The sequence below is a fragment of the Glossina fuscipes genome, unplaced genomic scaffold (assembly GCF_014805625.2).
Source record: "Glossina fuscipes isolate IAEA_lab_2018 unplaced genomic scaffold, Yale_Gfus_2 3, whole genome shotgun sequence".
NCBI classification, from domain to species: Eukaryota; Metazoa; Arthropoda; class Insecta; order Diptera; family Glossinidae; genus Glossina; species Glossina fuscipes.
In genome coordinates this window covers 4,963,193-4,987,836 of record NW_023998417.1, presented here as the reverse complement: position 1 = coordinate 4,987,836, position 24,644 = coordinate 4,963,193, and the positions used below count along the sequence as shown (strand labels likewise).

Genomic DNA, 24,644 nt, shown 5'->3' with positions numbered 1-24,644 from the left:
GATATGATAGACAACACAAGCATGCAAAATGAAGTGAATAGAAAATTTCCTATGCACCTGGCTTTTTACAAACGCAGTTGTGAAAAGGAAATTTGTGGCAACTTTACTTAATTTATGCTGTATTCTAACACACATTTGTTCAATTTTATTGTTGCCAGATTTGACGTAAGTTACAAAGCACATTTGGCGATAATTGCCATCAAGTTTAGCAATATATTCTCTTGGCGATTGTCGCCTGCTTATATGATTACCTTCCAGAATATGGAATTCGAGGGCGTTTTTCGTAGGCTGAAATGTAAAATAAAAACTGATTTGATCTTAAGTGCAACAAAGTAGTTAAAGGGAATTGAATTTATTTAAAATAAATAATTTTATAAATTTTCCATTTGTTAATTGTTTGTATTCAACTGTCATAATATCGTTGGAGTGTCATCGTAAGATTTTGAAATCGATTATCTCTTTTTGAAAAGGATTGGAAGCATAAGCAAATTCTATTTTTGAAACTCAGAAGAAATATGAAAAAATCAAGAAATGATGAATTAAAATTGGACGAAGGAGAGAAACAATTGCTGCAGAACGGCAAAATAACAAAGAAAAAAGAAAAATTAAGGAAAAAACCTCCTCAAGAAGTTGGTGCAAACACTTTACAACAACTAAGTTCGGTGAAAGTGAAAAATGAGCTCTTGGAAGCTAAGAACATGTGCAATTCGGGAAAGGAGATTAAATTGAAACAGTTAAAGAGAGGTGAAACGGGAACCGGTAAGAAACAATCTAGCGACATTGAAAGAAAGGAAACCGCCGCCGCTAAATGGCACCATAGTAAAGGCAAGTATGATGACACTGAATTGAAGAACATAATTGTTGAGAAAAAGCTGAAAACCGAAGCTGGCACATCAGATAACAACGTCCAAGAGGAATCAACTAATGATAAAAATGGAAGCCTTAATACTGCTGGGATGAAGAAATTTAAGAAAAAGAAAGCAAAAAAATTAATCAAAACTGAAGGTAGTGAAGGCAAATTGGATGATATAAACACTAAGAAAATGACTATTGAAAACCTTAATCCTACTGAAACGAAGAAGTTTAAGAAAAAGAAAGCAAAAAAATTACCTAAAACTGAAGCGAATGAAGGCAAATTGGATGATATAAAAGATAAAAAAACGGGTATTGACATAAGCGAAAACCTTAGCGCTGATCAAATTAAACTTTTGGAAAAGAAGAAAGCAAAAAAATTGGCCGAAAAACGAAAGAAAGAATTGAAAAGGTTGAAATTGAAAGAGCAACAGCCGGAGAATGCTTCCCTTCTAAACAAATCATCAGGCCAAGATAATGCATCTCAATCGTCTAGCAAGATTAAAAATTCCAATATCTTAAATCAGAAGAACGTGAATATGGATGAATCGCTTGATCAAAATGACAATGAAGAGAATAAAGAGGCAACGATTATTAAGCGAATGAAACCGAAAAGCCTTATTGATATACGATTGGCAAAAAAGCAAAGGAGAGCTGAGAAACGTGAAAAGTTGAAAGCACAGAGAGAGGAGGGTATGTAAAGTGTAGGGAAAATGTTGACAAATTTTTTAAATTTAACTTTTTGATTCAGAAAAACGCTTAAGAGATCCTACAGTTGAAGCCGCCACAGTTTTCGTAGGCAATTTACCAGTTAACGTGAAACGAGTTCAATTGTTGCGTGTTTTCAAAGACTATGGGCCCGTCAATTCCATACGTTTCCGCACGGCTGACGGTAAAACGTGTATGAATAATAAAATACGTAAGAAAGCAGGTTCATTAAACGCTTACATAGTCCTTAAAGACAAAGAGATAGCTGAACAAGCCTTGTCCCTAAACGGCGTTGAATTCAAAGGCAATCATCTAAGAATTACGCGAACCGATATAACCACCTTATGCAAAGCGCCTACCAATACGAAACGAACGATTTTCGTCGGCAATTTAAAATATTGTATGCTTGCAATGTGATAACATTTTTTTAACGGAGAGCTGATCATTTTCTTTTTCTTTTTTTTTCGATTCCTTAGCCACAACCGATGATGCTTTACGTGAAATATTTAGCAGTTGTGGCGAAATTGATTATATTCGCTGCATGCAAGGCGTCGGAAAGGGATGTAAAGGCGTCGCCTATGTCTGCTTTAAATCCCCTGATGCAGTTGGGTTGGCATTAGAGTTAGATGGAACTATGTTAGATGAACGGCCCATCCATGTGGAACGATATAATAAAAATAAACAAGAAGCAAAAGAAGCTGGCGCGACACAAATCAAAAATTATTCGAAAAAATCCACAGCAAAAAACCTTACGTCAAACAAGCTGGTTGATGTTAAGCAAAAGAAAAATGAATTCAAAGGTGTTAAAATCGACATCGCTATGAAGAAGAAGTTAAAACAAAAAAAGAAAAGGTCTAATGACGAAATGCTGAAATTAGCCAAAAAGATTGCTCCGATACCGAAGAAATAACGCGAAGGAAGTGTTACATTGCAATTGCAGATATATATCCGCCAAAAGAAAAAAAAAAAAAACAAAAGTAGTTATGTTTGTCTTGAGAAAGATCTTCAAAAGAAAATATTTGTGTCATGGTAGTTGATCTCCCTTGATATCACCTCTTAGCTCATATTCAAATAACCATGCGACACTGTCGAACATAGCAGCATGGAATCAATTTTTGTTTCGAATTAAAAGGTGCACTTTTATGAATGCGATTGTTCGCTTGAATATGCTTATACAACGTAAGAACCCTTTAAAGACAAATATGTTGTATTTTTCCTTTTACTTATTACAACCAATTTCTTGTACAGTTTTTTAAGTAATTGATATGGAAAATAGAAACCTAATTTTTCCTACTAATATAGACTCTCTTCATATGTTTCATTTAATTTTTTCTCTTCTCAAGGTGAAGGTAGGTGACTCTTGGCTCATATATGAATTATTATGTAAACCTCCTATAAATTTTATATTTTTAGAAACAGATTGAAAATATGTAGCCTGTATCTGCTTAAAATCCTTTGATATATTTAGCATGATACTGGAATTAAATATGTTTGGAGAATGGCCTATGCAGGCATAAATAAAGTACAAGCCAAAGGGGTCTCGCGATTGTTAGCTATAAAGAACTATGTGGTAGTAGGCAAAAGGAACGGGAATTCGCTTTGAAAGAGGAGACGGACTAAAGACACGCTTGATGATGAAATTAGCCAAAAGAACTATCCCGAGAGCGATGGAATGACATAAAGCAAAGCCGATATCGCAATTAGGGATATATCCGTCCATACTAAAGAAAACTACACTCATTGTCTCATTTTTCATGTAGTGCTTTGGAATGATCTGAAAAAGTATAAAGGGCAGATTACGAATATCACAAAGCACTTGTGCAAGTTGCTGTTGATCACTTGATATCAGTTCTAAACTAATATATTAGTGATCCTATAAAATATTTTTACCAGATTTTAGACAAGTTTCTGCTTACTTCTGCTCGTTTGCATTCGTTAGGTAAATTTAATTTCCTTATTGTCTGCGTTTCGTTTTACACATATCTGCATGTGGATGGATCTGTTCACGAAAGTGAGACCATCTTATCTAGCATTCATAAAAGTTAATTAAGAAAAAATCAAACATATATATTTACTTTCCTATTGTAAGTCAATGAATGCTTTTTTTTATTGTTTATGTAATTTTTGCTGAATTTCCAATGGGAAATTGGGCATTTGTTGTCGGGCGCATGGTAAACAGTATGTGTTGACATAAAAAAAACTGCATTCATTATCTTTGCAAACCGTTTTATGGCAACCGCAACAATGCGATCCAATGGCTACGAAGTATTCAGGTTTCGATTTACGGTATGGTGGTGGCGGTTGAAAAGGATCCCTTAATACGTATGTAGATTCGCGGAACTCCAAACCTCTGACAAAAGCTGGTGTTTTGCCAAAATAATGAACCATTTCACGCATACCGCAATTATAGCAACGAAAATCAATTTTAGCAACACGTTCATCCTCCTCAGCCGGTTTTTTCGTTTCACTTACAACATCGTTTGGTAACTGTAGACGTTCTATTTCATCATTCTCATTTTCTACCAATAATTCCAATGGCTCCACAGATCGGTTTTCAATAAGTAAGTCTTTGCACACGTCACTTTCCTTCATTCGATTGGAACAAGACGGCTGCGGTTCTGGCGATGAGTCCCTGGGCATTCCTATCGAAGAAAATTCATGCCATGGCTTTTGATAAGCAGCTACTTTTCGAATTATGCATTGTAAGGGTACGGATATATTCGGCAAATAAATCTATACGATTGCAATGCATAAAACTTTTTGTTTTTTTTTTTTTTTCTCTCTCTTTTAATCGTCCGACAATAACATTAAGTAACTTGTTAAAAATAAAATAAAATTGTTTTAAAGAGTTTTTCGCTTTGAATAGATTAATTTATTTTTTAGCTGCCCTTAACAATCGACACTCTGTCTGCATCTTCTTCTGGCCACCATTTGGGTTTTACAACGTAGCAGCGACCACTATCGACTTGAAGATCACGAGAATGCAAAGCGCGCTCGACTCGAATTAAACCCAATGCTCGATTAGATGTTGCGCCTATAATTGTACCAACTTTGGCACCTATTGGAGATGTAACATCTTTGCGTTCAGCATCAGCCGGGGGCACTGTGAAACGTACTGGCATATGCCTTTTGCGTACCACGCCTGTATGATATACTCGCGCAGTCAGCTCCTGCCCCAAATAGCATCCCTTATGAAAGTCAATTCCATTCAAAAAATCGCAGTTAGACTCTAAAGGGAAACATTTGCCAGGAGGCATTTCCCATATACCTTCAGCGATCCCAAAAGTATAGCGGCGATCACGATAATTCCAATCAGTTGTCGGATGTGTTACGACTACGTGACCGAGACGAGCGTACATTTTAGCGAGATCACTGAATTCGTTATCAGATCTGGCTACAATACGCTTACCTAAGTTTCGCAGTCGTGGATCTGCGGAAACAATTACATGTTTCGAGTAAAACAATTCATTTATTTGTTTTTCGGGTTCGTTTTCATCCACATCGGGATCGTATACGGCCCATACTTTATATTCATCATGAGATGGATCTATCTGCAATTTGCGCCGTACTCGATGGAGACGTAAATGCCTTCTCAGTTCGTTCGATATATTTTTATCACATTCAATAAGCACTTTGTCCGGATCCTTGGTGCGATACAAAATAGTATCATAAAGTACCCGTCCCGATTTATTTAGAAACATCGCATACATACTGTTAATATTCGGATTTTTTTGAAATTGTGTGATATCATTTGTTACAAGACCCTGTAAAAACTCAATAACATCATCGCCCTTAAGGCGTACCATTTCACGTTCGGGTAAATGCTCAATAACAACATTTTGTTTTTTCGCACACTCGTCGTAGTAATCCGTTCGCCCCGAGCTTTGAAAACGTAAATATTTTTTAACTACTGGCAGGAAAAGTTTAAAATTTCGTAAATGTAACATTTTTATAAATGTTTAAATAGAATCACAGCAACACTATATATATATATATATACACCGCCTTAATTTGATAAACTGTAGAAAATTTATTTATATGTAACATACATAAACGCAATTTAAAATGAAATCTTACCGAAGAAATTTTGAAAAACTCTTTAATTTTATTTAACAATTTTTTCCAAGCGAAGTAAGAAGTTAAAATTATTTAACTTTATGCAATTAATTGACATTAAATAACAAGGTTGCCACACTACTGGACAATAATGCAATGTTAAGTCTAGAAATGAAATAAATAAGGAAGAAGAAGACAAATGAAATAATAATAAATGCTTGCATGATTTTGTTCGGTGACATCTATTGATGAAAATTAAGTATCAATACTTCTAACGGTTAAATTCGATAATTTTGATCTTTGTCAACATAGGATTTTTAGCAGGAAGATAATCACCCATGAAAAATGTAGCTCTCATTTAGGATTTCAGCTATTTTTTGCTAAATGTCTGAATGCGAAAATAAAATAGAACTTTCAGTTAAGTGATTACCCCCCAATTTTCTTTTTAGCATTATTGAGTATTGTCTTCCGTATATACAGACTATTCATTGAACGTTCAAACTTGCATTTTTGATATGCATTATATTTGTTGTTCGATATAAATAAATCGACTACTACAATTGCCGCGATTTCACGGTTTATGATTTCGATGGCAATTAAATAAAATGGCATGAAGCACAAAGAAGGTTCTACGACACTGCATTACAAAACTTATTGGTCGAAAACCCAGCCCACGCTCTCAATGAACATTCGAACAGCTTATACCGTAGATTCGCATATAAATATGTCCACAAGACGATAGCCTCTACTTCAAGTTCCGATGCAATTTGTAGGTGGCATAAGTTATTTAAAAAAAAAAAAATCACGTTACCAACTAACTGGTTTAGGTGCCCTCACTGAGAATTTAAAAGTTTAAATGCTGGGCTGTCGCTTAAAATAATGCAAATACGAAATCGTGTTGAAACCACATTTCCTCTTTTATGAAATCTATGCTTTCTTTTTATTCATTTATTGGCGAAAATTTCGAATTTCATGCCATGCTCATGTTTTTCTAATTCACTGATTAATGACGTTTTTGCAAAGGCCGCTCCCGGAGGCAATACTCCTCCTGTTCCTGGCATTTTCTCGCTCTCTTTGAGAATAATAACGGCGGTGCAAAGTAATGCTACGCAAGTGGCTCCATAACCAGGATTAATACCGGATATCTTAACCGTTAATGTTTTTGTTGGAGGATCGTGAAATTCTTTAACAGAATTTGAAGTACGTTCCGATTTTGGCCATCCCAAAGCTTTCATAGTCAAAGAGAAATATGTTCTTTCCATTTGGGATTCGGAAGGTCCTTCATGTGATATTAAACCCATCGAGAAAAATTTTGGATACTTAAGCAGAATTCTACGACCAAAAGAAAATTTCGCCGTCATGCCAAACATAAGGAAAAAACACGCTGCACAAATCGCGGCAAACCAGGATCGAAATACTACGTATGCATGCATTTGAATAGGCCGTTTTCCTTCTTTTTCGTAAAGGAAACGTTGCGAGCGCATTACCACAGAACGATCGGAGCCTGGAAAAGGTAAACAAATGCCATTAACTATTTCTGAACGAAATATCAATGGACGATGCTTTAGAATTGGTTGAAATTTAGGTAATTTTTCTGTGTATAGTTGGCTACGTATGCCACGTAATTTGTCGGCATGAGCTAAACCATAGACAGCGCTTTCCCATGTGCCGTAGTGAATAGCAGCACTGTTTGGAGGCCCGCCTCTAACATCAGATTGAAGATAAGCTTCCACCGAATTAACAACACCGTCGAAGTTTTTTTCAATGAATACCATGCCCATATCAGCTGGTATAGAATCAAAACCGCACGCAGAAACAACATAAACATTTTTCTCTTGTGCCTCTCGATCATATTTTAGTTGCATTGTTTCCATATATTGCGGCTCACCACTCACGTCAACATGATGAGTTCCTATAGAAATAATTTAGTTCACGAATTTTATGTATTCATTAATATAAAAAACGTTACGTAAACGTTCTTAATATTAACATAAACCATAAAACAAAATCTTGCCTGATTCAATGCAGGCTCGAACAACTGGCTCCCCATAGAACCGATAAGGTCCGACACAATTAACCAACACACGGCAGCGTCGGGCCATTTGCAACAAAGAAGACTCATCATCGATATCGGCTACTATAATGGGTGTACTCATCAAATTTTTACCGGCTTTAATTCCAATATCCTCAAGTATGGCTTCTAATTTTATACGATTTCTACCGGCTATGCCCCATTTTAAGTTCGCTAAAACCGAAATCGCTTCAAAAACTGTATATTTGCCTGTAAATCCACTTGCACCAAAAATTATCACGTCCAATTTCTCAACCATGTTGAGGAAAATGTTAATTTTTTGGACTTGAAAATATATATATATATATATATATATATATATGATAGGTGTCAAAAGTCAGCGAACGAATAGAATATTCTTTTGTAAGGTTGTTATCAGCAATTATCAGTTGCTCGTCGAGCCGATAAATTCTCCTTACAAAACCAAAATGAAAGATACAATTATATGGAAATTTTAATTTCTTACTCTAATTATGCTTACTAATTAGAATTAGCACAATTTATCAGGATTATATTTATACACCAATTTGATAATTAATCAGGATTTTAATTACTAAGGAATTGCCAGTGTTAAGAACAGTTCAAGGTATATAAACAAGTTAAATACACAACAGAGTTGCTATACGCAAGGTGATTAATGAGAAAACAATTTATTTACAAATTTTATTTCTCATTAAAACGGAAATCAAATCTAATCTATAAAACTTGTGTACTTTGTATATTCCTGTACTGATTTGACTTCTTGTTTGAGCTTCTTCTGAAAGTTAAAATCTGTCTAAACGGTCATATTCTTTTATGAATATGAATACCATTGAATCAACAAACAGTGCACATGCTGATAACTCCCCATCACAATTTTCTCCAACACCAGTTAATCGCTCATCATGTACATTTGGTGTGAAGTGTTACAGGTAGGATAAAAATGAACGCATATATGTACCTATTTAGAATAAATTTCCAATTTTAGAAAAAATCCATCACATCGTTTAGAATTGGCCCATCCAGGTGATGACGATTTTAAATTACATCCATTACCACAAGCTGATGCAAATGCTCCTGATTGTAAGTACGGCAAGAATTGTTATCGCTTTAATCCTCTACACTATCAACGATTCAAGCACCCCAGCGATAGTACGTATATTTTATCGAATAGTCTATGAAATCTACTAACCCCGTAAATATTTTTAGTAAATGTCGAAGATAACTACAAAAACTATTATGTATTAAAGAAGAGGCGACGTGCGCAAACAGCTTCATCGCAGAATGATCATGCTAGTTTCGACGATGAAAGCGACGAAGAAGATCCCTTCGGTACTGAATCAGATGACAGCGATTACGTGCCTAGTGATACATCTTAATTTAATATATAAAGTTTATTATTAAATGTTATTAAAAGTTATTGAAATTAGAGAATTAAAAGAAACCTTCATCTATATCAACATTAGGTTTTTCAGATTCTAAACCCCATTTAGCAGCTTCACCTCCACGTACTTTGACATTGTAGCAGACATCTTCTGCTTTCAATACACTTTGTCGCATTGTATGGATTTTACGTGATAGCTCCCGGCACCTGGGAATACTTAGACCAATATATCTGCAAACAAAAAAAATTTAGCTAAGAAATGTCATCTTCTAAGTGAATTTTCCCATATTTAAACAAACCCTTTATAGAGATGCTGTAATACTTTACAAATGAGCAAGCAAGTATCCGTTTCTCCACTACCCAACGAATTTATACAACGGCGCATTAGCTCTCCACTTAGATCCGAAATACCTAATATATATTCAGAGGGTTCCACATGAAACGAAAATTTATTTTCTTTCATTTCCGCAGAAATTTCGTCGTTTGCCTCCGCTTCTATATACTGCATTTTTCCTTGCAACTGTTGCCAATCGGACATTGAGGCTTCATTATCTAGGCTAGATGACTTATCATCAGTATATCTCATGTATTCCATGAATGAATAGGCTTCTATAAATTCTTGCAAACCTGGAGCGTATGCTCCTCGGTATTGGTATGGATCTAAATTTTGCATTTCCTGAGCAACAGCTTTGAAATTTACTTTAATCACTTTCTCTAGACGTTGTTGAGCTTCTTCTAATACCTTCTCCTTATTATCTTTTCGGCTATCAATGGAATGTAATAAGAATATGATACGTTTAGCTTCGATTGTTATATCGCGGCTGAGCTTAACTATACGCTCGTATCGATCATGCTTGGCATCTAATTCCATGCTGTAAGCTCGAAATGCTCTTAGCATGGGATTGTTTTCATCTATTATCACTTTTTCTTTGACTTTTGGTTGTTTACGGGCGTTATTGCGGCCGGACATTCTTATTACTCTCTTATTTTTTTGGATCTGGAGAAGATGTGTATTGTACCAATGAGTTATATGTCCCGGTTAATTTAATTTTTTTATTCCTTTAGTAGATTAATCCCGTAGCAAAGTAAGAAATCAAAAGTATTTGATATGTTTTTTTTTTTTTTTTTTTAACATTCAAAAAGAATGGCAATACTAATATAAAAAATTAGTAATTAAGGAGAAGTGGCAACGTTAACGTTTATTAACTTTATTATTAATATAGTAAATAATAAATTTTGCAAACTGTAAAAGTCGTCTCTCTTTTTTTTATTTATCAACAATAAGGATAATAAAATGCTTGAAAGCCAATCAAAACATTCGACGGAATATTCCGGAGAATCACTTTGTTTTGATAAAAATGAATTTTTAAAGGTGATCAATGTCTGCAATTTTTCATATTTCTCAATGTATTTTTGATTTCCATCTATTTTATAGGCGAACTTTTCGGTTGATGAGTTTTTACATAAAAATCGTAATGTATCCAGTTTGGAATTATTGCGTGACAATTTGGGTTTATATTTGAAGAGATTACGAGCTTCAATGATCGATTTAATCAATGAAGATTATGCTGACTTCGTAAGCCTCTCTGCTAACTTGGTTGGTCTTGATCAATCTATCGCTGGAATAAAAACACCGTTAGATCAATTTCGCAATGAAATTTTGAGCATACACACTTTAATCGAAACAAATATAGCGGATATTCAACAAAGATTGGCAACAAAACGTCAGTTACGTGCATTGAAACGAAATTTGCAAAGTTTAAAGAAAGTTCATGAAACGACCAGTAAGTTAGAAAATTTGTTAACTAATCAGTTAAGTAGTTCTACTCCGAAATTGGTCGATCTTGAAAGGGCTGCTTTAGAATTGGTTCAGCTGAAATTCAATCAAAAATTCTGCTCGGAATATTTAGACGAGCAACAAAAAACAAGTATTGAAAAACTTGAAGCATCGCTTCATGAGAAATTACGCTCTCTTTTCGGTGAGACTGTGCGTACGGCAAACAGCACTTGCTCAGAGCCATTAGAACGTTGTTTACGCATTTATATAACTTTAGATGCAACCGTTTTAGCGGAAAAAGTTTTCAGAGAGGATTTTGTGGCTCCTTACATGTCGGACATTGTCTCGGAGCACATATTACAAAAAACACCCCAAGGTTTGGCCGGTATTTATAGTAAAATACTTAACTTCATTTCATTGCATATGACTGACTTACTCCGCTTAACTCAGTATACCGACAAAGTGCGTGGCTTTAACTTTGTTGTAGAGAGCTTTTGGGCTGACGTTGAAATGCGTTTGGAAACGCATATGTGTTCGATTTTCGCTCCCGGAAATTCGGAGGTGTTTTTTGCCAAATACAAGTGCACTAGAGATTTTCTAAATAAAATTGAAGAGCTATTAGCCAACTCGGAAAATATCATTGGTTTTCGCCAGCATAAACAAACTAAAAGTTTTCATTCACGTTGGAATCTACCAGTTTATTTTCAAATATGTTTTCAAGTACGATCGCAATATTTGTTAATAATTCAATCTTTTTAAAGGTTTACTTATATTTGCGATTTAGGAGATTGCCAGTGATTTTGAATCTACATTGGAGCCAGTTTTGAGCGCGGATATCTTAAATGCAAAAGTTGATGAAAACCATTTTCAATTAAGGCCGTTCTCCAGTGCTATCCGGGCTATAACCCGATGTTGGTCAAATGGCGTTTATTTGCCAGAAGTGTTTCCAAAATTTTTTAAATTACATATCCAGATATTGTTGCGTCTTTCGCATTGGATTGCTGATGTTTTGCAAATTACAATCCAGCCAAATTGGCCATTAGTGGAAGTCAAAAAAATCGCGTTCCTAGTGGCCTTATATGCGGACACACAAAGTTTATTTTTGCATATAAATGGGCAGCAAGTTCAATTAGTTTTGAAGAATTTACCAACGCAGCTACAAGACCAACAACAAGAATTGAACTTATTAAAAGAGACTGTGGAAAAGTCGTTCAACGATATCAAAGAAACAATAACGAAACATTTATTTACCATAGAACATGTTTTAGTAGATACTTTAATAAATGAGTGCGGCGCGGAGAATGTGCGACAAGTTAACGATTTGCCCCGTTTATATAGGAAAACTAATCGCGATATACCAACGCGCTGTTCGAACTATGTCGATCAAATACTAAAGCCATTGAAAATCTTCAACGAAGATCAGCTATCTAATCTTGGCGAGAAGGTAGTGAAGAGTGTTCTACAACGTGTATTAAATAAGCTAACGAAGGAGTGAGTATATCTCCTTAACATATTGAAGCTTTAATTGAAATATCTTTTGGTATTTGTTTAGCTACACGGACGTTGTTAATGATGTTTTAACTTCGGTGCAAAAAACCGAAGAATCGTTAAGACGCTTAAAGAACTTGAAAAGTGGTGTTGGTGGTAGTGCAATTGCTTCCGCCATATCATTAAGCAACTCGATCATGTCCGATGATGACAAGATACGTTTGCAATTACGTGTTGATGTTTTAGGATGGACTGGGGAAATATCAAAACTGGGATTTACGACAACTGACATTGAAAAATTGGTCGAACTAAATGACATGGTACAGGAAAGTATTAAACTTAAGTAATTTTTCTATTATATCACTTTCGATTGTTTCCTTCATCTTATAAGCATTTATTAAATATAATTATATTTGTATGTATATATGTATGTATAAATTAGTAAAATTATATGTCTGGCACATTTTGCAAGACTTTATAAAAATGTATATGGTTTTATAATGTCTAACTGTTTACGCTTAAGCTTAATTTTATTCTTTCTTTACTTTGATTTTCAATACACAATAATTTCACTAAATGCCATCAACAATAATGATATATACATATATATCGATATACTTAACCGATTTGCCAGAGTTACAAAGTTGAGAGCTAGATGTTGTTAGGCAGTCTCTTCATTACAACAACAATGTCAGATTATTTTTCTCTGTAAATTTACGCAAAAAAGATTGAAAAAGAAAGAAATTGACACAAATAAGAAAAACAAAAAAACTCATTCAGAAAAATATCAGTTATCAGTTAAACAAAAAAGTGTTGTTGTGCCAATATTTAAACGTGCGTATGCATATTATATGAATTCTACGCTGATATACATATATGTATGTATGTATATATATATATACAATGAAAACAATTTCAACGGGATGTAATAACAATTTCATTGGATGTAAAACGCCCCAGTGTGGAATGTTCTAAGATGTGAACACATAGTAGTACTCCCTCTCTACTACACTTATACGCTTATACCCATAAATGAACGCTTTAGCAACATCCAATTGGAAATTGGAAATATAATGGATAGCATGAAGGAAAAGTGCAGGCACACATTCACATTCAGCAAACTTAAAACAATTTTGATTGCCGGCCTCATAGCCAGTAAAATCGTGCATGAACAAAAAAAAAACATCAACAAGAAAACAACGATTTACGACAATCATAAGAAGAACAATTTACAGTTTAAGTTCTTCCATATCGGATAATCGAGCAAAATATGATTGTACGCGCTCTTCAGTAACCGCTTCCAAAGTGTTTGGCTGCCATTTCGGTTTTTGATCTTTATCGATAAGCATGGCACGTACGCCCTCCTTAAAATCGCTATCCTGCAAATGACGTAAAACTATACGATATTCCATATTCAAACATCGTGGCAGTGAGAGTTTAGCACCTAATTCCAATTGTCGATGGGTTACTTTCAATGATGTCGGCGACATTTTGCTAAGAGTCTAGAAAGCAAATGGAGAAGAAATAAAATGAGTTAGTTTTGATCTTTAAAAGGCAGACACCCTTGATAATTTAATACTTCTATCCCGACTTTACATTGCAGATATTTAAGAAATTTAATAAACTCAACGTATAGAGAGTGTGTAGAGTAATCCGAGCATTCTCTGAAAAGTGTTACTAGCAATTTTCTTAGAAAGTATTTACCGCAACAGTGAAAATTGAGAAGCACCGCTCTCCATATTCCGTACTTTAAATTTTAAACGTGACTTAAAACTCATTAACACATTCTCATTTTCCTTGTAATACTGTTGTTTACATGCGAACATTTCGTTCTTAAAATTATCTCTTGTTTATATTTATAATTAATATCTAAACATTAATGAATTTCAAAATGTTTTGTGCATATTTGTATATAATATATACTAATCCAAGAATGATCTTTGTACCCTATGCAGGTAAGGCATGCATTTAAAATTATGCAAAGCCGACGCATTTTCTTTTACGTCTTAGATTTTTATACAATTACACTCTTTACTATTGTTAATGATAATTTAAACGCTGTCATCAATGCATTTAAACCAAGTTTAAATGATTCGCAATAAGTAAACAGCCTGCATAATTTGCTTATTTCGAATTATTTTAAAGATTTGGTAAATTTTGATTAGTTTAGCAAAAACATGCAATTACCTCTACTGTTTTTAAAGCCCATTCACTACCGTCTGTTCTCAAATTTTCAATTATATCCTCAACGCTTTCACCGTCAAAGCATTTGTTAATTTTTTCAAGTAACGGATCCAAACTGAATAGTTTATCCGATGGTTTATTAAATTTGTTAAGTATATCTGGTACCTCGTCAGCATCTGGACAATTTAATAACGTTGTCTCCAAATCGCTTAATTTCGAACTATCGCAATAGTGGGTAGCAATACCAGCTTTTAAAACATCTTCACCTTTTAGGCGATGGCCAGTCAAACCCAAGAAGAGCCCGAGCTTTCCTTGTAAGCGTGGCAGGAAATACGATCCTCCGACATCCGGAAACAGACCAATTGCTGTTTCGGGCATAGCAAATAATGTGCGTTCTGTAGCTACGCGATATTTACCATGAACAGAAAGGCCGACGCCGCCGCCCATGGTAATACCATCAATTAAGGCAATATATGGTATTTTATAATTGCCTATCAATGCGTTTGTCGTATATTCTTCACGAAAGAAAGTTTTCGATTCTTCCGTCGGCCCGGATTCAACAATTGTTCTCACATCACCACCCGCACAGAAAGCCTTATCTCCGGTTCCTTTGATGATCATTAAAGATTTGGTTTTCTCACATTTTTTCAAATGTTTGTAAATTTTCCGCACCATCTCTAAATTAATGGCGTTTAATGCTTTCGGTCGATTTAAAATAATCATGCCTTTAATTAATGTTGAAAATTATAGAGAAATTAATAAAATAAAAATGGATTAAAAGTTTGGTTTGTTACTCTTTTACCCTTCGTAGATGATTCAGTGGCCAATACCGAAGAAGACATTTTGCGTACGATCTGCGATGTGTTACTGTTATTATTAAAAAAGGGCAAGGTACGTTGTCCTAAACCACAGATAATGCGTTGTATAGGCTATATGAGCATAAAAAAATAATAAAAGTTCTCCTCAGCAAAATACCTTAAATTCAAAATGCTAGAGTGAGTGTTATTTAAGAAGACTCAAGCAGGATTTTAATTAATTTTAAATATTATCTTCCAACCCTTTATTTTTAATTACTTACCATTTTGTAAGCTACTTGTTTTTTTCTAAAATATTTGACGCGGTATCCAAACGAGATTGCGCAATATAATTAAACTAGTAAACTGCTATATTCCTGTAAATCGCAGCTAAACTTATTTGCTATTTCTTTAAAGAGATCAATAGCATTGCCAACCCTAACAAATGCAAATAAGTGCATAGTTACCAAACTATATCACCCATAGAACGAATAAGTTCTCTATTAAATGCTAATAAGAAGAATCAAGAAACCTATAGACATTCTTTGCTTTGAAAAATTTTCAAGAACCGTCTTATTTCTTTATATGTTTTACAAAATTGGGAATAAACGAATATTGAATATTTATGTGATTATTTTCTTATAAGTATAATATATGAACAATGAACACAACACTTAATTGTTAAATATATTCGCCTAATCTGTATGCACTTTATTTGTTTTTGTTGGTGTTGTTGCCATCGAGGGCGGCGCTCTATTAAAAAGTTCGGTTGTATCGTCATATTCATTAAGTTTCTTAGCCAGGAAATAGATTTCAGCCAAAGCGATAATTAAAGCGAACATTATGCCCAATAATAGACGTAAGCCAAAGTCTAAGTTCCCTATAATTAATTCAATGCCAAGAAAACCGAAAACAAAACCTGCAGCTACCGAGAAGACAAACTGCAGCACAGCTATTATTTGACTATTCAATGCTTTAACTGCAAATAAATATTATGAACCGTTTTGCAGCGTAAATTTTTTTATTTTAAACTTACTCTGATAGGCGATAGTATCTTCGGGATAATGCTTATAAGTGGAATCTACATTTTTGGTCATTTTAGCGTACTCCCGATTTTCTTGCTCTTTTCTTAGACGTTGACAACGAGCTTCTAAAATGGGATTCCGTTCTATAACCTCATTTTGAGGTAACTCCAATGAAGACGTTTCTAAAAGATGGTTTAAATGTAATGAGGTACCTGCTTCTTTACGTAAATGCTCGAGAAGATATCTTAAATAGTGCAATTCATTTAAATGCAGATATAATTCCGTATTTGGAGCATTATCTTCCGATTTGATTTCTTCTTTCACTTCGTCTAAGGCCTTAGATGCATCATTTTGTGCTTCCTTAAGAATATCATTGTCCATTGAAAGTATGCCTTTTAATAGCTTTAAATCAATTCTAGGAGACTCTGTCTTACAACCATTTTTTATTATTTCCACTTCGGAAGGTAATTGGAAGCCTGCTTGTTGCAAAGCTTTAGCTAATTCTTCCGGTATTTCATGGATGTGGTGACGGTTATCTTCCAATGTCTTCAACAGCTTATGGGGTATTTTCACTTTAATACGAGTATCTTTGATAGTTGTAACATTAGTCATTGCGATTTACTAGTTGGGTATATTCAGTTTTAGTTGCAAATCAGAATAAAGCTCCGCAATTTCTTCTTCTTTGGTGATGAAAGAAACGTCCAAACGTTGATAATTGTATTTTAAATCACTTTCAAAGTTGTCGCGACGCTTGGCACGTTCCAAACGAGCTTGCACCAATTCTTCACTTGGCTAAAATTAAGAATATTTAAAAGAACGAAATTTTTTGCGCTTTTGCGTTTTTAAGTTTTTACCGGTTTCTCTTTTTTAACAGATTCAAGTATATCTGTAATTTTATCGGCCACGCTCTGAAGCTCCGTTGACAGGGAATTTATATGAGCTAAGCTTTGCGATATACAACGATCGGAAAGTTGATATTTCAAAGCTCCTACCTTTTCTGTCACTTTGAATAATGAATCCACTTCCGAATCTCTTCGTTCGGTTTCAAAATCAGTAAGAAAAGCTTCTACCTCTCCGTTAACAAAGACTCGATGATCAAATAGACGATATTGAGCGTTGTATAGATCTAGAAAAGGTAAAAGTCACGTGAGAACATTTATAATAATAACAAAAAATAATTAAATTTAATTCTCTACCTTTTCTAAAACGAGATACCATTTTTTCCGAACGAAACTAGTATTACCAGATATAAAAATAAAGTACATAGTTTAAGTTTGAAAAGCACTAACATATACTTTGTAACATTAACTAAATATGAAAGCTGCTCGCTTTGAAAGTTTCCTAAATTGTTTTTGATGATTGATTTTCTTTCTGGCAACTTTTAAACCTACCATTGAGAAAAGAACAATCGCGAAAGGAAAAAAAAGTGTCTTTCTCTTAGAAATTAAAATAATAAATTTATTTACGAGCGTTCCAAATTACTAACAAAATGAGTGAAGAGTTTAAATTGCCAAAGCGCTCCCGTAAGCGAACTCGTGAAGTTAAGCGTAAGGCACGACCCGAATTGGATAAGGAAGGTTGGACATCATTGTGCTACGCTGAACGCTTTGAGCCATTCTGTAAAGTGGAAGACAATGCCGAACGCATTAAGGAAGAGGAAGTCAGCTGTGAAGAATTTATAAAACGTTATGAACAGCCTTACTTGCCGGCAGTTATTGAAGGTTGTCAAGAAGGTTGGCAGGCTTTGGATAAGTGGACAATGCCACGGTTGGCGAAAAAGTATCGTAACCAGAAATTCAAATGCGGCGAAGACAATGAGGGCTATAGTGTAAAAATGAAAATGAAGTATTATATTGAATATATGCAAACGACACGTGACGATAGTCCACTGTATATATTTGATAGCAGCTTTGGCGAACATCATCGTCGCCGGAAATTGCTAGAGGATTACGTAGTACCGAAATACTTTCGCGACGACTTATTTAAGTATTGTGGCGAAGATCGTAGGCCACCATATCGTTGGTTTGTGATGGGACCGTCTAGATCTGGAACTGGCATACATATAGATCCCTTAGGCACTAGTGCTTGGAATGCGTTAATACGTGGTCATAAGCGATGGTGTTTATTTCCCACGCAAACGCCGAAAGAATTATTAAAAGTATCGTCTACGTTAGGTGGGAAGCAAAAAGATGAAGCTATTACATGGTTTAGCACTACATATCCACGTACTAGAAAACCGGACTGGCCAAATGAATATAAACCAATTGAAATTCTACAGAAACCTGGTGAAACGGTATTTGTACCTGGCGGTTGGTGGCACGTCGTTCTAAATTTGGACGACACCATTGCTATAACGCAGAACTTTTGTAGTCGCACCAATTTTCCCGTAGTTTGGCATAAAACTGTACGAGGTCGGCCAAAATTGTCACGCAAATGGTTACGTGTGCTACATGAAAAGGAACCAGAATTAGCAAAAATTGCGGATAGTATTAATATTGATCAGAGCACGGGCTTTGCGTCAGATAGTTCGAGTAATTCTAGTTCGTCTTCTTCTAGTTCATCATCATCGGGCAGCGAAAGTGAGCCGGGCGATAATAACAATGATAATGATTCGTGTTCATCTAACACTGACAGTGGTCAAGAGAGTCTTACAGCCAAAAAGAAAAAGAAACGTCGCATGGATGGAGCTATGAGTTCACGTTCATGATGGTCTCTCTGTCAACATACCCATAAAAGAGGAAATCATTTAAATGGCAGCGATATTTGGAATAGAGGAAAATGGATCAAAGACAAATTTCTAAACAAGTTCCTTTGGTGTTGGCACCTCAAACACAGAAGTTAACATTCTATAAATTGGTATATGTACGGATATGTAGTGCCTAAACGCATAACTGCCTAAACGACCTGATCCCACCAGCCTTTGTTCGATATTCATTACTCATCATGCATCTTACAGATACTATCTACGAGCGCTACTACTACTACTACTACTCTAATTAGTAAATGTTCTCTTCTCTTCTCTTTGCAATTCTCTTATTTTAAAGTTTAAAAAAAAGTGCTTAACCGACCAATCCATCGCTAATATCTGCTGACTTAGTTAAACTTGTTCTAAAATTATTAAAAGAAAAAAATAGTTTTTTTCAAAGTTTTCGAACCCTTTTCAAAAATACCTTTCTAAGGATTCGATGTAAATGTATTAAAATTAAAAAAAATAAATAAATAAAAGAAAAAAAATACTAATAAAGAATTTATAAAAATTAGATAAGTTATGTCTTAAAAGTTTTTAAAGAAACATTATATTAGTTATTGGATATTTATTTTGTTTGTATTTTTTCTTTTTTCAATTGTGGTAATGAAATGAAAATATTTACTTTTTACATCACTGAAACCATGAGGTGTTATATACTACTGTATACTTCATTTAACAGCTCGGATGGGGAAATATCTGCCACTTTAACAACTTGGACGAGGAAATTTCTCATTTATCGAAGCGTTGTTTAGAAAGCAACTCTATGCTCTCTCCCTATTCTCCACAGCATGTATGGACATGAAACGGTTATGGGAAAATTGTTTGATTAGTTGCGACTGCAGCAAGAAATGAATTTAGGTGATTTCAAATGGAATAATCTTGGAAATGTAGCAATGAATATACAGTTATACTGAATCAAAAAACGAAACAACCAATGATGAGACATGAAAGGCGCCTTTAAAGTGCTGTTCTAGTATAATTATGTTATAATTAACAGAATGACTTTAACAGAACATTATATGTTGCTACAGCATTTAAAGATATGCTTAAACGATCTGAATAAACATTCATATCGTTGAATAAAATATTTATTTTTCTTATGAGACATAGTCCGCTCATTTACTTCCCCTCTAAAGTAACATAATTCGAAGATAAATTCGAAGTTCGCTCGTACACCATGTCCGCGAAGAACACCAAGTTTACAAGACCTGCTTGTGGGAAATGGTTTTTGCAAAAAATTAAAGAGAAAAGATTTAAAAATTATTTAAAATTTTTATTTTTTCATTTATTTTAGAGAATTTGTATAGAAATTTTTACACACAAATAATAATTCCATATTACATAATTACAATTAAAAGAAATTAAAAAAAAAAAAAATAGAAGAAACTAGACACAAATCATAAGGAAACACCATCACAGGAGAAATCAAAGATTTAAAAAAAAAAAAAATTGGAATATATTTTTAAATACCAGCCTAACAGCTTATGGTATTGCAGTCTGAAGCCAGGAGAAGATTCCGTGGATTTTAAAGCATTAAATAGTTTACTTTTTAAATAAAGACAAAAACCTAAAAGTACTTTTGTTCCACTTTTTTTTTTAAACGAACCTGGACTTTTTAACCGTTTCCATATAACTAGTTACTGTTTTAGTATTAAATTAAAAAAAAAAAAGGAAAATTGCGCCTTTTTTCCTAGTTTTTGTTTTCTCCTTAATTTTTTTTATTAGCATTAAGGTTGATGCTGTTTATTCTCTTCTTCTTGTTTTTTTTTTTTTACTTTATGTAAAGATGAGAGTAATAGAAAATGGCTACATTGTTGTTGTAAAAAACACATTCTATCTGCTGGCTAATGGAATTAACGCGTACGAGTCTTAATTAAATATTAACCTTTTTATTATAGTTAAATATTAACTTAATCGATATACTGCGCCAACCAACGAAATCCTTCTCCGTAACCTTGCCGCTTTAATACGGAGCACATAAATAATTCCAAAGGACGACCAGGTAATTCCGAACGCGCTACCTTGCCCTGTAAAGATGACAATTTACGTTTCAATAATTAATTTACGGTAAGTAGTTTTTTTTTTTTTTAATGTTTTTATTTACCTTCCCGGTAGTAAATTGACAAAGTCCGAAAAAATTTCTTAGATGATCTTCACTGGCCGCACCGGGTTTATCAATTTTATTGCCCAAAATTAAAACTGGACAATTACGTAAAGCTTCGTCCAATAATAGCGAGTCCAATTCATCTTTGCTCTCTTGAAAGCGTCCGCCATCCCAAGCATCTATTAAAAACACAATGGCATCAACAGCAGGAAAATAATCTTTCCACACTCGACGCGCTGAAAAATGCAAAAAACAAAAAAAAAAAAATTCATCGATTATTTATTCCAGCGATGCGAAATCAAAAAGTGTGTTTATAATTATAAACTACATAAGCTAAACGGCTAAGGCATAACATTAATATTCCTATACTCTTCCATTATAATTCGGGAATGATTATCGTCATTATACCTGAGATTATGTAACAAAATACGCTTTAGTATCTCCCGACTTACTAACAAAGACATTTATTATCAACCGAGAGAAGGGTGCTTTGGTACATTTGTGCTTAATCAATTATTCCATTATTTAAGATATGATCAAGTCAGCTTCGAGTGACTAATTGTCCGATTCATACAAGTCTGGTGAAGTTGTGACAATTTAGTTTTATTCCCTTACTTATCGAACACACAGCAAAGATATTAACCTCCGTTCGCGTACAACTCCTTGCTCTGCGGTCGGGATAAGATTGCTCTGCAAATGAGTTTTTGACCCACAGACAGGCATAGATTTTTAGACATATTTTGACTAAATGGGATAAAATTATGTTATGAGTATTAATTGAGAACACGGGAGATCTTTGGGTTAAGTATAAGTTTTTACGTGCGCCGTCAAGCGTAACGGTGCTAAAACTTTGTAAATATTTACTTCATCAATAAATTGCAAATAGCGGAAAAGGGAGAGAGGAGACGTAAAAACCATTTATCTTCGTAGGTATTGTAAAGTTTGCTTGCCAGGTCATGACTACGAAAACCTAAATTGGCGGCTAGGATTTATCGTATATACTCCTAGTCAGGCGTGTAGTATGCGCACAAGAGATCTTCGAGGCGCATTTTTCTTCTTCTTTCAAAGCTCCTCTTCACCTTGAAAAGTGCGGTTGATTCTTTAGTGCCATGTTCGACTCACCTTGAGTGTGGCCTCCTAAGTCGAATGTTGTAAAACGCATATTTCCGATAGACAATTCTTCTGATGCTGGAATATTTTTGAAAAATAATAACAATGAAATTATATCATCGGGATTTCTTCAAATTTTTTACTTACTGGGATGCAACGTTGGTACATGCTGTGCTAATTTATCATCTTTGAGCATATGCAGTAGCGTAGTTTTACCGGCATTATCTAAACCCAGGAACAATAGTTTGCCAGATTTCTTCCACAGACCTGAATTTTTAATATATTGAAAATCAATCGTTTTGAAATAAAAAGTGAAGAATTGAAAAAATGAAAGTGAAAAGATTTCGAATGTTTTAAAATCGGGTCATACACAACACACAACGCATACATATAAATATATATATATATATACGCATATATTTATATATATACATGTATATATATATAAACATACTTGTTTTATTAAAGAAGCCATGGCATGAATATATACGCATGTGTATGAATGTGTTTGTGCAGCTCATGTGCTGCGCTGGCAAATTACGAGTTAAGAAACTTAATAATACCATTCATGAACTTGATAGTCAATAATAAAAGAAAAAGTGTTGAGCATACATGTATAAATAATAATATGTAGGGTTGTGTATGTATGTAGCCATGTATCTTAGTTTATACTCACCCAAATATCCTAAAACACCAGTGAACCAATCCCAGATAAACATTTTTAGGGTCTGTGTATGTGAGTGTGTTTGTAACGAAATATTATTAAAAGCGGGCGGGTAGTGTAGCAGCGGTAGAAGTTAGTAGACGGCGATTATACAAGTGCTGCTCTGTAAATAGTTGAAAAAACAAGAAAAAAAATATTAACAAATAAAAAAGATGAATTAAAAAAAAAAAAAAAGAAAACAGACACATCCGTACACACTAAGTTTGATAAGCACTGATGAAAGTGCAAGAATAGAAACATTTCTGGGCAAACCAATGAATATGTTCGTAATCTTGAGCAGATTTTTGAAAATGCTTTATCGTCTGCCAAAATTGCAGCCATAAATAGTAACATGTTACGTTAGGTAAACAGTGGACTACTGAAAACCTTGGTAAAAAAAATGCCGTGTCACGATTAGAAGTGCACATTTCGGAACGATGTACTTTAGACTTCTTTAAAAGCAATTAGGGAATATTACCAGTTAACTTTCTAATATGATATTCAATTGTAACACATTATTTTTTCTTCTCATCAATCGCTATTATACAAATCATATCATTTACTTAATTGCCAGCTAGTCAAGCTGCATAGTATATTATAAGAGTATTGCACTGCCATATTTTGTTTTCTTTTATTGTCACTTAATTTCTTCTTCTCTTTGCTTACCTTTAACAATAAATCTTTGTCAGAAGAAAAGTTTTTAAATTACGCATTCAACGCGATTAATTTATTTTTCTGAATCGCGTTTGTGTTCAATTTGTCTTTTTTTCACACTTTTCAAGTTTTCCACGATAGCAGTGTGAAGTATGCAAAATAATATGCTATCAGGGTTGCTATTTGTGTATTGCATACGATCAAAAATTTTATTTCAACTTGAGAGACAGACGGCACCGTCATAGCATTGAGTTCTTCTTGGTTAAGTCTTTTCGGGGAAGTTTAAATGCCATTTATTTGATCGATTTAACATGACGTTCAGAAAAGGAACTAGTTTTTGGTTAGTATTCCAAACATAAGGCTATTGAAAGGCTATTGCAGTGAAGTTGTCAGCCAAAGGTATTTTTATTCCTATAAAATTATCAAAGAATAGTGGGGATACGTACATATGGAATATTAAAAAAATAAGATTGCCTTACTTAAAAAAGAAATAACTATGGCATCCTTGTTGTGTAAATTTGTGGTGTATAGTGTAAAACAGCAATGAGTATAATAAAGTATTGGTAGCGTTTTCTAAATTGCAAAAGTCAAGTAAGAACAGGAAATAATTTTTTAAACTTGACTGTCGTGCGCTTTCTTCCATTCTCTTAATACACTTTTGGCCATTTAAATTCGCCCGCAAAGACGGACTTGCCACTTCATTAAATTTTTTACTACGTTATGGGCAAACTAATCAACGCTGAATATAAAAATTAAATATCTGTAGAGGAAATGTACAACTGACAAATTTTTTAGTATAGTAAGCGTTGCGTACAAAAATCAGCAAATAGTATAAAAAAGATTGATAAAACCCGTTTCGTACGCCGGATAGCAAGCGAGCAATAAAAAAGTTTACATTTTTCTATTTTTCACTCAATTACGCGTGGGGTCTTCGCCTCGTTTTAGCGCTCTTGCAAAACTTTTTCGATTTTGATTACAGCTTGCCGCGACGCGAAAAATTGTGAAA

General features: G+C 34.2%; 12 protein-coding genes across 13 annotated transcripts; 4 read left to right on the top strand and 8 right to left on the bottom strand.

The window, feature by feature from the left end:
* The first annotated feature begins 432 nt into the window (after window positions 1-432).
* Window positions 433-2,773, top strand: LOC119634825 (RNA-binding protein 34). The gene is made up of 3 exons (XM_038029223.1): window positions 433-1,545; window positions 1,604-1,960; window positions 2,037-2,773. Exons 1-3 carry the CDS (start codon window positions 516-518, stop codon window positions 2,468-2,470), a joined length of 1,821 nt encoding a protein of 606 aa, XP_037885151.1. The 5' UTR covers window positions 433-515; the 3' UTR covers window positions 2,471-2,773.
* An 857-nt stretch (window positions 2,774-3,630) lies between these two features.
* Window positions 3,631-5,737, bottom strand: LOC119634692 (cysteine-rich DPF motif domain-containing protein 1). The gene is made up of 2 exons (XM_038028998.1): window positions 5,638-5,737; window positions 3,631-4,202 (listed from the first exon to the last, which is right to left on the bottom strand). The coding sequence occupies exon 2, from the start codon at window positions 4,198-4,200 to the stop codon at window positions 3,667-3,669; it is 534 nt and encodes a 177-aa protein (XP_037884926.1). The 5' UTR covers window positions 4,201-4,202; window positions 5,638-5,737; the 3' UTR covers window positions 3,631-3,666.
* On the bottom strand, window positions 4,210-5,525 carry LOC119634691 (putative transferase CAF17, mitochondrial). The gene has a single exon (XM_038028997.1). The coding sequence runs from the start codon at window positions 5,505-5,507 to the stop codon at window positions 4,440-4,442; it is 1,068 nt and encodes a 355-aa protein (XP_037884925.1). The 5' UTR covers window positions 5,508-5,525; the 3' UTR covers window positions 4,210-4,439.
* A 783-nt stretch (window positions 5,738-6,520) lies between the features above and the next one.
* On the bottom strand, window positions 6,521-8,252 carry LOC119635088 (saccharopine dehydrogenase-like oxidoreductase). The gene is made up of 3 exons (XM_038029656.1): window positions 8,169-8,252; window positions 7,631-8,101; window positions 6,521-7,528 (listed from the first exon to the last, which is right to left on the bottom strand). The coding sequence occupies exons 2-3, from the start codon at window positions 7,944-7,946 to the stop codon at window positions 6,561-6,563; spliced, it is 1,284 nt and encodes a 427-aa protein (XP_037885584.1). The 5' UTR covers window positions 7,947-8,101; window positions 8,169-8,252; the 3' UTR covers window positions 6,521-6,560.
* Window positions 8,253-8,466: 214 nt separating this feature from the next.
* On the top strand, window positions 8,467-9,110 carry LOC119635090 (aprataxin and PNK-like factor). The gene is made up of 3 exons (XM_038029658.1): window positions 8,467-8,598; window positions 8,655-8,818; window positions 8,876-9,110. The coding sequence occupies exons 1-3, from the start codon at window positions 8,483-8,485 to the stop codon at window positions 9,043-9,045; spliced, it is 450 nt and encodes a 149-aa protein (XP_037885586.1). The 5' UTR covers window positions 8,467-8,482; the 3' UTR covers window positions 9,046-9,110.
* Window positions 9,023-10,137, bottom strand: LOC119635089 (translin-associated protein X). Its single transcript, XM_038029657.1, has 2 exons — window positions 9,350-10,137; window positions 9,023-9,281 (listed from the first exon to the last, which is right to left on the bottom strand). Exons 1-2 carry the CDS (start codon window positions 10,018-10,020, stop codon window positions 9,101-9,103), a joined length of 852 nt encoding a protein of 283 aa, XP_037885585.1. The 5' UTR covers window positions 10,021-10,137; the 3' UTR covers window positions 9,023-9,100.
* A 151-nt stretch (window positions 10,138-10,288) lies between these two features.
* LOC119634878 (conserved oligomeric Golgi complex subunit 2) lies at window positions 10,289-12,718 on the top strand. The gene is made up of 4 exons (XM_038029290.1): window positions 10,289-10,422; window positions 10,486-11,547; window positions 11,612-12,318; window positions 12,380-12,718. Exons 1-4 carry the CDS (start codon window positions 10,345-10,347, stop codon window positions 12,660-12,662), a joined length of 2,130 nt encoding a protein of 709 aa, XP_037885218.1. The 5' UTR covers window positions 10,289-10,344; the 3' UTR covers window positions 12,663-12,718.
* Window positions 12,719-12,813: 95 nt separating this feature from the next.
* Window positions 12,814-15,701, bottom strand: LOC119634879 (3-hydroxyisobutyryl-CoA hydrolase, mitochondrial). Of its 2 annotated transcripts, XM_038029291.1 has the most exons (5): window positions 15,578-15,701; window positions 15,302-15,428; window positions 14,503-15,224; window positions 13,549-13,817; window positions 12,814-13,021 (listed from the first exon to the last, which is right to left on the bottom strand). In XM_038029291.1, exons 1-5 carry the CDS (start codon window positions 15,578-15,580, stop codon window positions 13,012-13,014), a joined length of 1,131 nt encoding a protein of 376 aa, XP_037885219.1. In that variant the 5' UTR covers window positions 15,581-15,701; the 3' UTR covers window positions 12,814-13,011. The 2 variants fall into 2 exon arrangements, with proteins under 2 accessions (XP_037885219.1, XP_037885220.1); XM_038029292.1 differs by lacking the exon at window positions 12,814-13,021 and having other exon boundaries at window positions 13,043-13,817.
* A 190-nt stretch (window positions 15,702-15,891) lies between these two features.
* Window positions 15,892-16,951, bottom strand: LOC119635019. Its single transcript, XM_038029523.1, has 2 exons — window positions 16,330-16,951; window positions 15,892-16,272 (listed from the first exon to the last, which is right to left on the bottom strand). The coding sequence occupies exons 1-2, from the start codon at window positions 16,928-16,930 to the stop codon at window positions 15,989-15,991; spliced, it is 885 nt and encodes a 294-aa protein (XP_037885451.1). The 5' UTR covers window positions 16,931-16,951; the 3' UTR covers window positions 15,892-15,988.
* On the bottom strand, window positions 16,929-17,638 carry LOC119635020 (biogenesis of lysosome-related organelles complex 1 subunit 5). The gene is made up of 3 exons (XM_038029525.1): window positions 17,515-17,638; window positions 17,173-17,444; window positions 16,929-17,110 (listed from the first exon to the last, which is right to left on the bottom strand). Exons 1-3 carry the CDS (start codon window positions 17,534-17,536, stop codon window positions 16,940-16,942), a joined length of 465 nt encoding a protein of 154 aa, XP_037885453.1. The 5' UTR covers window positions 17,537-17,638; the 3' UTR covers window positions 16,929-16,939.
* A 77-nt stretch (window positions 17,639-17,715) lies between these two features.
* Window positions 17,716-19,461, top strand: LOC119635018 (bifunctional arginine demethylase and lysyl-hydroxylase PSR). The gene has a single exon (XM_038029522.1). The coding sequence runs from the start codon at window positions 17,808-17,810 to the stop codon at window positions 19,023-19,025; it is 1,218 nt and encodes a 405-aa protein (XP_037885450.1). The 5' UTR covers window positions 17,716-17,807; the 3' UTR covers window positions 19,026-19,461.
* A 1,366-nt stretch (window positions 19,462-20,827) lies between these two features.
* Window positions 20,828-23,780, bottom strand: LOC119634730 (GTP-binding protein SAR1). Its single transcript, XM_038029063.1, has 6 exons — window positions 23,651-23,780; window positions 22,958-23,108; window positions 22,429-22,548; window positions 22,294-22,359; window positions 21,172-21,407; window positions 20,828-21,094 (listed from the first exon to the last, which is right to left on the bottom strand). The coding sequence occupies exons 2-6, from the start codon at window positions 22,998-23,000 to the stop codon at window positions 20,978-20,980; spliced, it is 582 nt and encodes a 193-aa protein (XP_037884991.1). The 5' UTR covers window positions 23,001-23,108; window positions 23,651-23,780; the 3' UTR covers window positions 20,828-20,977.
* Between the last annotated feature and the right edge of the window lie 864 nt (window positions 23,781-24,644).

Coding starts and splice junctions, on each gene's coding strand:
- LOC119635089 (XM_038029657.1), bottom strand. CDS start 10,020: ATGTCCGGCCGCAATAACGCCCGTAAACAACCAAAAGTCAAAGAAAAA. Junction 9,282..9,349: donor TTACAGCATCTCTATAAAGG/GTTTGTTTAAAT, acceptor TTTTGTTTGCAG/ATATATTGGTCTAAGTATTC.
- LOC119634879 (XM_038029291.1), bottom strand. Junction 15,225..15,301: donor CACTGAATCATCTACGAAGG/GTAAAAGAGTAA, acceptor CATTAATTAAAG/GCATGATTATTTTAAATCGA. Junction 13,818..14,502: donor GGGCTTTAAAAACAGTAGAG/GTAATTGCATGT, acceptor TTTGCTTTCTAG/ACTCTTAGCAAAATGTCGCC.
- LOC119635090 (XM_038029658.1), top strand. CDS start 8,483: ATGAATATGAATACCATTGAATCAACAAACAGTGCACATGCTGATAAC. Junction 8,599..8,654: donor TTTGGTGTGAAGTGTTACAG/GTAGGATAAAAA, acceptor TTCCAATTTTAG/AAAAAATCCATCACATCGTT. Junction 8,819..8,875: donor ATTCAAGCACCCCAGCGATA/GTACGTATATTT, acceptor AAATATTTTTAG/TAAATGTCGAAGATAACTAC.
- LOC119634825 (XM_038029223.1), top strand. CDS start 516: ATGAAAAAATCAAGAAATGATGAATTAAAATTGGACGAAGGAGAGAAA. Junction 1,546..1,603: donor GAAAGCACAGAGAGAGGAGG/GTATGTAAAGTG, acceptor TTTTTGATTCAG/AAAAACGCTTAAGAGATCCT. Junction 1,961..2,036: donor CGTCGGCAATTTAAAATATT/GTATGCTTGCAA, acceptor TCGATTCCTTAG/CCACAACCGATGATGCTTTA.
- LOC119635088 (XM_038029656.1), bottom strand. CDS start 7,946: ATGGTTGAGAAATTGGACGTGATAATTTTTGGTGCAAGTGGATTTACA. Junction 7,529..7,630: donor TCGAGCCTGCATTGAATCAG/GCAAGATTTTGT, acceptor TTATTTCTATAG/GAACTCATCATGTTGACGTG.
- LOC119634730 (XM_038029063.1), bottom strand. CDS start 23,000: ATGTTTATCTGGGATTGGTTCACTGGTGTTTTAGGATATTTGG. Junction 22,549..22,957: donor TGGTGTTTTAGGATATTTGG/GTGAGTATAAAC, acceptor TTAAAAATTCAG/GTCTGTGGAAGAAATCTGGC. Junction 21,095..21,171: donor GTCAATTTACTACCGGGAAG/GTAAATAAAAAC, acceptor TCATCTTTACAG/GGCAAGGTAGCGCGTTCGGA.
- LOC119634692 (XM_038028998.1), bottom strand. CDS start 4,200: ATGCCCAGGGACTCATCGCCAGAACCGCAGCCGTCTTGTTCCAATCGA.
- LOC119635018 (XM_038029522.1), top strand. CDS start 17,808: ATGAGTGAAGAGTTTAAATTGCCAAAGCGCTCCCGTAAGCGAACTCGT.
- LOC119634691 (XM_038028997.1), bottom strand. CDS start 5,507: ATGTTACATTTACGAAATTTTAAACTTTTCCTGCCAGTAGTTAAAAAA.
- LOC119635019 (XM_038029523.1), bottom strand. CDS start 16,930: ATGACTAATGTTACAACTATCAAAGATACTCGTATTAAAGTGAAAATA. Junction 16,273..16,329: donor AGATACTATCGCCTATCAGA/GTAAGTTTAAAA, acceptor ATTTATTTGCAG/TTAAAGCATTGAATAGTCAA.
- LOC119634878 (XM_038029290.1), top strand. CDS start 10,345: ATGCTTGAAAGCCAATCAAAACATTCGACGGAATATTCCGGAGAATCA. Junction 10,423..10,485: donor ATAAAAATGAATTTTTAAAG/GTGATCAATGTC, acceptor TCTATTTTATAG/GCGAACTTTTCGGTTGATGA. Junction 11,548..11,611: donor ATTTTCAAATATGTTTTCAA/GTACGATCGCAA, acceptor TTTGCGATTTAG/GAGATTGCCAGTGATTTTGA.
- LOC119635020 (XM_038029525.1), bottom strand. CDS start 17,536: ATGGTATCTCGTTTTAGAAAAG. Junction 17,445..17,514: donor GGTATCTCGTTTTAGAAAAG/GTAGAGAATTAA, acceptor TACCTTTTCTAG/ATCTATACAACGCTCAATAT. Junction 17,111..17,172: donor CTGTTAAAAAAGAGAAACCG/GTAAAAACTTAA, acceptor TCTTAATTTTAG/CCAAGTGAAGAATTGGTGCA.